The 7913-nt window shown below is 39.4% G+C and overlaps 1 protein-coding gene across 1 annotated transcript; it reads left to right on the top strand.

Moving 5' to 3' along the window:
• The first annotated feature begins 832 nt into the window (after positions 1–832).
• Positions 833–7368, top strand: LOC118224135 (non-histone chromosomal protein HMG-14A-like). Its single transcript, XM_035411337.1, has 6 exons — positions 833–1008; positions 2509–2538; positions 2724–2753; positions 3327–3374; positions 3616–3735; positions 5816–7368. Exons 1-6 carry the CDS (start codon positions 994–996, stop codon positions 5864–5866), a joined length of 294 nt encoding a protein of 97 aa, XP_035267228.1. The 5' UTR covers positions 833–993; the 3' UTR covers positions 5867–7368.
• Positions 7369–7913: the final 545 nt, after the last annotated feature.

Here is a 7913-nt window from a genome sequence, read left to right as displayed (position 1 = left end):
TCGAATTATAATGGCAAATTTAGCCACAGTAACTATGAGATAACACATTTTATTCAAGTAATAAATTGCGTTGACCAAACTCGTGGCCTATATAAAAATTAAGAAAACACGCACGGAAACCGTTTTAGGAAATTATGGCATACATATAATGACAATTATTCTAGGAATGTGCTAATAAATTCACACGTTTTTAATATTAAAGATTAAAGACGTTACACTACTTACAAAACAAAAGTGTCTCAAAAGACACCAAAGGGGATCAGGCACTTATCAGAATACTGTAGTGTCTCAATATGGCCGTGGGGGGAGCCGTTTTTCGAAGTGTCCAGTCGTGGTGAAGGTTATATACACTTCCAGAAGGTAAGTGATTGCGGCCGCCAATAGGAATTTGCGTCTCAAAACCCCTTCCAAGGGTTTTCTTCCACGGAGGAATTTGGTTAAGCTGCCAAACAAGAATGTGTCAAGCAGGCTGGGCGCCATGTTGGAAGTAGACACAGCAATCTTCCTTTGGTAGTTTGTACGTCTCTGTTTTCCCAGTGACATTCGATGTAATACTAAGCACTGTTTGAATATGGACCACTTACCCGTGAGGATGCTTTTGATAGCAACCAATTTATTATTTCTGCGATTCTGAGACGTTGTGTGTATTGTTGTAACCCCGCCTTATTTCAGAGATATGATGTTCCCCTTAATAAAAAAAGATAACGTTCCCTCCTCCCCTTGCACTTAGCATTTGGCGCCTAAAAAACTACCGGCGCTGAAATTCCCGTTTTTCTGCGGCTGTCATTGTCACCCACTCATTGGCCGAGAGCAACATCAATCACGGCTTAGCCGCACCCCTCCCCCCATTCAACCACTGGGTTTAATGTTGCTGTGTGTTTACTACAGTATTTAGTATAAGGGGCTGTTTGCCTTTTACATGCTGTGAACTCTCAGTTACAAAACAGAGGTTTTTTTAGTTTTTATCATAAAGACGCATTTCAGGACTCCAACATGCCCAAGAGAAAGGTACGTAGCTAACTAGAATATGCGGATACACTTCTGAAATCAGAGAGCCATAGCTTGCTGGCTCACGTTAGCTATTTATTGTCAAGCCTCCGAGACAACGGTCATTTTAATTAGGAAATCAGTTTTAGGAAAAAACACATAATGAAAACCGCAGATATATATTTAAGAATTATTGGGTAATTTTTTTGATGAGAAAAACATTTTTTGTTTGGGAAGAAAATGTTAAAACGCTGCTTTCTTGAGCAGCGCACTCATATCTTGTGGGGAGTCTGAAGTCTAGCTTGGTCTCCATGCTGTTAAAACACAGCAGCCATGCTTTGCAGCTCCGACTCTGTCCACCGTGAAAATGTCAAAGAACAAATGCTCGCCTATATGGCTGTGAGCCCTTATTTTGGTCCAGAAATACATCGTAAAAATGCATATGACACACTAGTTTTATTCGCATGTATTGTAAATGAGTTTTGCCGTCTAAAGAAGACAAAAATAATATTTTTTCTTTGTTCGTGGTACCAGATGGTTGCGATGACGCCTTTTTATCGCCAGGTGGCGCAGCTAGAAGTTAATTTCAACCCCTCCCCCTTCTCATCTGCCCCCTTCCCCGGCGCTGTGACAGAAAGTCGGAGAAGGGGAAGGGAGATTTAGAATGGCGAATACTCCGTCGGGATTAACATGAAGTATTCTAGCTAGCTGTCCCTTTGTTCTTGGCTGTATTCGCTATCTAGCGAAAATATAATGCTTGGTAGCCAGCAAATGTTTATTTTTGACATAATTTTAAATGTCCCCAGTTGTTTGCTACGAGCAAGCTAGTCTAACTCCATTGCCCAGTCGCCTCCTACTGTAACGTTAGGGTCAACTAACGGTAGCTAGCTAGGTGGCTGTGGTAATTTTATACGGTGGAAGTATCGTAGGCTGCATACTAGATGGCTATGCAGTTTATTTATTTAACGTTATCTGTTTAAGAACAAGTTTGCCAAGAACATTTTTTTAGCGAATAGCTAGCTAACAATCTTAGGATTTAACGTTTGCCAAAATATACATGCTATCACCAGTTTATATGTTAAGGTATATGGTGTCTTCGCGAGCTTTTATATAATGATTTACAATCTATATGAATTGTGTGTTAACTACACACCCGTTTTGATCACGTATGTTTTGTAAGGGTTTTTAAGGTAGAAATCCGTAGCAATACAAAGTATCCAACAAACGGACGTCCTCTGTTTAGAACCCGCGAACACCTGTCCGCGCGTAAAATGACTCTGGGCAAGGCAACGAGTAGCCATTTTCTTCTTAATCCACGCGCTTTTGTTCACGTGGTCTCATTCATATCAAATCAGAATGAATGAGTGCATCGATCACATGAATAACGTAACGGGTTGCGTGAAAAGCCGCTATTAAAGAGTTATTTATATTCGGTGCTATTTAAAACGTGTGTCAAAGCATGAATGATGGTCTATGTTTGAATAAACTGCAATCTAATGATGTTGTGTCTTTTTTAAACAGCAAGGCGCTGAAGGAGATGTCAAGGAGGAGGTAAAGTATCTCTTTATGCCTTAGCACTTGTAATAAAGACAGTATAAACTAGAAAGTCTGCAGACCTTTGAAACACGTAAAATATTTTCCACAAAAAACGAGCGTTTTAAATGCAACTCCTTTGGATGCATATTGAGTTATTCCATTGCTCATTGTTTGTAAACATGTTTTTTGTTCTCTTTCAGCCTCAGAGGAGATCTGCTCGGTTATCGGCGGTGAGTCTAAGACTTTTTCCCAGGTTCACTTCCCATGTTAATAGGAGTCCCTTTGTGAAATGCCAATTTCACTAGGCTTAAAGTATAATATACACCTCTGCACACACATTGTGAAGATATCCAGTTTCTTGAACAATACCCGCATTGCATAATGGAGCATAGCTTCATATGAGCCACCAGTACTCATTTTAGGACAGTGTTAGCACTGAGCTTGGAAGTGGTCACGCTGCACTGGGATAAACTGTATATTAATGTCCTATTATCCTGATTAGTGCCATTTGCTCAAGTAGCTTGCGGTTGGTAACCTCCTGAGGTGACATAATCACATTAGGTACATGCTGGTGTGCAGCATTTACAAACTCTTTACATTACAGGCATTTAGCAGACACTCTTATCCAGAGCGACTTGCACAACTTTTACATAGCATTTACATTGCATTCATTTATACAACTGGATAACGCACAGAAGCTTGTACAAACTTTTTTACCCCTTGTAATTTAACACAGATCTCAGTTGTCAAAAAATACCACTGACTGTTTTTTATAAAGATGTGATTTTATTCCCCTCATACAGAAACCCGCGCCTCCCAAGCCTGAACCAAAACCTAAAAAACCAGCAAAGGTAAGCCGTTGACTAAAGACCTGTATGCCCTTGGAAACCTTGCCTTTCCACAACAGGAAAAGGCCTGTACCAGTGTCATAATATTAATTGGTATTGTTTTCAGGTGTTTACTTTGACTCTTACTGTTGTAAGGATCAGTCTCTTTGTCGACCGGAGGCGAACGTCCTCCCAAACTGGAGAGGCGCCATGCGTGGCCACATTTGCATGCCTGACTCTTGCGTCCTTCCTGCTGTCTTCGCAGAAAGAGAAAGCAGTGAATGACAAGAAAGAGGAGAAGAAGCCCAAGGTGAAAAAGGGGAAGGAGGAGGCAGAGGCCAATGAAGAGAACCACTCTGAAAACGGAGAGGCCAAGACAAACGAGGTGTGCCAGCGTGAAATAGACTCCACCCTCGTCCAGAGAGTGGAGGGCGTTATCTGCAGTTAAATCTGTTTGTCTGGAGAAAATCCCCGCACCCACCCCACCATGTGATTACATTTCAAAATGCTGTTGCATTTATTCCACAAACACCTGTTAAACAGAATCCAATTATGATATAAGTGAGCCTAAAGAAATACACTCATTTTGTCTTAACATTTGTATAGGTCCATGGTGCCTGTGGAAGTTATGGAATTAATCATTAGACAGCCTTTATTAAAATAGAAAACCCAACAAGAAACAGAATTTTTGAAATCTAAATGGCGCATTTTCTTTGCCCACTTCTAGAGCAAAGAAATATTAACATGCTTTTAAAAGAAATCACTCTCATGAAACAATTACTATTAGCACCACTCCACACCGCACACTGCCATTTTTACAGGCTACCCTGAGCACAAATCAGTGATCTCAGCACCTCGAGTACACCACAAGGCCTTCACTGATCTGAAATCAAGTGAAATAGAGCATTGGGGTTCCCTCTGTGTGTATTATATGAGAGAGAGAGGAAAATCCAGAATAGCTAGCTAGAAAAAAAGTTGGTCTGATCATGACAAGAAGGCGGTCTGAAACATCGAAGGCTGTCTGAGAACACACTGAAGAGGGGAAGATTTTTAACTTGGGTTAAAAGTTCCTCGTTCCTCCTCTGTGTAGTGTCCAAAACACTTGGGCTCAGAGTATGGGTTGTGGATTGAGCCAGCATAAACTATGTTGCAGCTTAGTACTAGCCCTAAGTATGTGAATTTTTGTTCAGCAGAGAAGTCTGCATCGACCTTAAAAGGGCTTGCAAAGTGAAATTGGTGATATAATGCTTCTGCCTTTTGTGCACACACCTCAGATTGTTTCCCCAGGACCTGTGTCTCCTCTTCTAGGTATCGGAGTTAATCCTGTAACGTAAACCAAATTCCTTATTTCATCCTACCTGTGTTTTCTGCAAACACCAGAATTGTAGTAATGGATTTAACACTACTCTTCATTTGAGTTTATTTTCATCATTTGTCATCAATTTCAATTGGTTCAATTTGATGCGACATTCATCCTTTAGCCTACTATATATACATATTTTTCCTTAAGACCTCTTGATTAGTATTTATATCCATGCTTGTCTGAGGAGGGGGAGAAACAAACTAATTTCAAACTGTACTTGCCTAAGCATGACTAAGTAGATGGCTAAGTGGTTGGCTCACTAAGAAAAGGGCTATACTATGTTGTGGAACTGTTACAAAGAAACACCGACATTTTTTTTTTACTTTCACACAATACTAGCTAGCTCACAAATAGGATTGCTCTGCGAATGCTTTATAGTAATATGTGGGGAAAATCCCAAGAAGGCAAGCCAAGGTGCCATCACAGTCACTACACTGTACTTGCAACAAAAAAGTGAAACATTCGCTCTTCGTAAGATCTGTGATCTGATAAAGGCCACAGCTGAAGCGTACAGTTTTTAATGATAAAATAAACATTTTCTAATGAGGTAGTTCAGCACTGAGGATGATGAAAGGACACGACACTAATAGCCAACTGCATCATAACACCTTCGAGGATGGGGAGTTGTCTTAAGGTTCACTTATACCCCCAGACACTACAGGCTGAGTGTACTTTGATATTTTTTAATTTACAGTTGGGAGATCATGAACGAAATAGTTTTGTTTAGATTTGATATGGTTTTAATCTAACATGAAAACGATGCTGACACTGTTGACAAGAGGCAGCTTTATTAAGTATCAACATTTTTCATGAATATATTTCCACCCTCATGTTTAAAGCTGTGGGCACTTTGATTTGATTGGTCAGGATCATTTCAGCAAGTGTTATGCACCTGACTGTTTATACATGTGATTGAATTCAATGTGCTTTATTGACATAAGTGTGAATAGTACAATTTAAGTAGAATAAAAATGTACAACTTGCCAAAAGTAGTATTGTAGAAAAATGTAATTCTTTTATATTTCAAATTCAAAACATTTTATCATTAGTCAGTAAAGGAAATTTAACGTACTGAAACACATTTTATCCCTTCTTTCTCCAGGTCGAGGAAGCTCCTGAGGAGCCAGAGAAGGAGGAGCCGAAGTCTGAGTAGCAGCACTGCCACCTTCCACCACCCCCCCCCCCTTTACCCTCACCCCTGCCCCTTCCTCCCCCCAAAATACCCCCAAGTCTCATGTGGTCTAAACCTCCATGGCATAATTGTTAAACAGAGGAATATTTTTATCAACGATTTTATAAATATCGGTACAGGTTTTTAGCACAAATAAAGCTAAACAATGGAGGGCCTTGCAGTTCTGCAGCGGTCATATCAAGTGTCTGCAAGCAAGATGAACACAATAAAAAATATTCTTTTTTTAAATGGCATTTTGTGATTGTTGATAGCTTGTCCGGTGTAGAAAGAGCGTTCCAGCCTGGTAGAGTTGAATTGTGAGTCTTTGTCGTATTTTGTCCTGACGTTCTTTCCCAAACCATGTCACTTCTGTGGGTGGCTAATTTTTTACCTTCTATATGTGCAGTGATTTTTTTTTTCTTTTTTTTTTTTTTGAATTTTTGAATTCTTATTTTGGGGGTTTTTATTTTTAACTTTAAAAAAATGTGTTGTCCATATGAAAGGAATAGGAGCATCTTGAAAACATTCCAGGCAGGGTTACTACGTGGGCTAATTTTTTTATTTTATTTTATTTTATTTTATTTTATTTTTGAACAACCACATGTTGAAAATTATTTTGATAAAACAAAATATGGAAAAAAAATGGTCACACTGTTATACAGGATTTTTTTTTTCCTTCAAGGTAATTAGGTAAATTAGTTTTTAAACAATGAAAATTCAAACATCTATCAAAAAATATGCAGGTGTATGTACCCACTCTTACGTTCTGGATGTCTCTTAATAAAAGTAATCCATGGAACTTTCCTCATCCTGTTGTAGTGCAGGTTATTGTTCTTTAAAAAATGTCATGGAATTGTATAAAATGCTGTCTGATCCTTAGACATGTCCATTTTGGGTTATTTGTCAGATGCCCTTCAATTTTATATAGGTATTTTCTGAAGTAACTAAAGGTTAAATGTTGTGCCCAAAACCCACTCTGGATTTGAACCTGCAGTCTTGTGTTACACAGTTTATCATCCATTGCATCACCACTGTGCATGTGCTTTATTGTGTGAAAGGGTTGAAATACTTCAAAATATAGATTTTAAATGCTTTAATAAGAAGGATCAGTGATAAGAGCCAGATGACCTGTAAAGGCGAGTGGATGAGACCACTTTGCAATGGATGATACCGAGCATGAGGAGGGAAAATTTGCTAATAATATCTTGTCTGGTGAAAGTAGGCATTAGCAGAATGTAACCTAAACTTTTAAAGGGAAAGATTGGTCAAAGAAGAGAAAACGTCAAATTAGAAATTGCAGCTGATTCATCCTGGTCTGTTGTGTTCTTCACATTTGAGAGATCAACGATTGTGTTGGAGCACTGAGTACTAGACAGAAAGTAATTGTGTAACGAGGAGGCGAGGGGGTGGAGCCCAATCCTTGACTAATCGTTGTATCTGCTTTGTCACTACTTTCAAATAAAGCCCTTTAAATGAGAGGTTCAGATTTGGCAGCCTGGCAGCTGTTTGTGACTGTTTTATTTTCCCACTCCAAACTCTTGACTTGAATCCCTCCTCTTGTTCTGCGAAAAGTAATCCCACCGCTTGCCGTGCCTGTCTCTGTCTCCAAAGACTGGCCCTGTCTGTGAAAAGGCATGACCTCACCCCTGTCTGTCTCACTAATGTCCTGTTTCACTGCTGCTGCACCCTGCACGAGCTTTAAAGCACCAATCAACGAGCGACTCGGGTTTGATGAGGATTTATTTGCCCTCATTTATGCTTTATGTAAGACCTATCTATTCCACTGTGATATGTTATACTCAGAACTTGCTGTGTTAAATTAAAATCTGTTTTCCCCCTTTAAGTTGTTAGTTAAAACCATAAAAAACTATGATGGAATATGAGGTCTCTCCACTTTTGCAGGAACAATGTTTGGCCTGTTCAGGTGTCGTTCAAGAGATTGATCTTGATGGGCAAGTTATGCAGCCAATAGATTTGTCATTTGCAATGTGTGTATGTGCGTGTTTCTTCAAAACTAGTCACGAATAAG

This window comes from Anguilla anguilla, chromosome 3, assembly GCF_013347855.1.
Source record: "Anguilla anguilla isolate fAngAng1 chromosome 3, fAngAng1.pri, whole genome shotgun sequence".
Lineage (NCBI taxonomy): Eukaryota > Metazoa > Chordata > Actinopteri > Anguilliformes > Anguillidae > Anguilla > Anguilla anguilla.
Note: the sequence above shows the minus strand (reverse complement) of the source record. Positions and strands in the feature narration are given on the sequence as shown.

Bases quoted from the DNA above. Each gene is read 5' to 3' on its own strand.
- LOC118224135 (XM_035411337.1), top strand. The intron at 2,754-3,326 runs GTGAGTCTAAGA...CCCCTCATACAG, and splicing joins GATCTGCTCGGTTATCGGCG to AAACCCGCGCCTCCCAAGCC. The intron at 3,375-3,615 runs GTAAGCCGTTGA...CTGTCTTCGCAG, and splicing joins AACCTAAAAAACCAGCAAAG to AAAGAGAAAGCAGTGAATGA.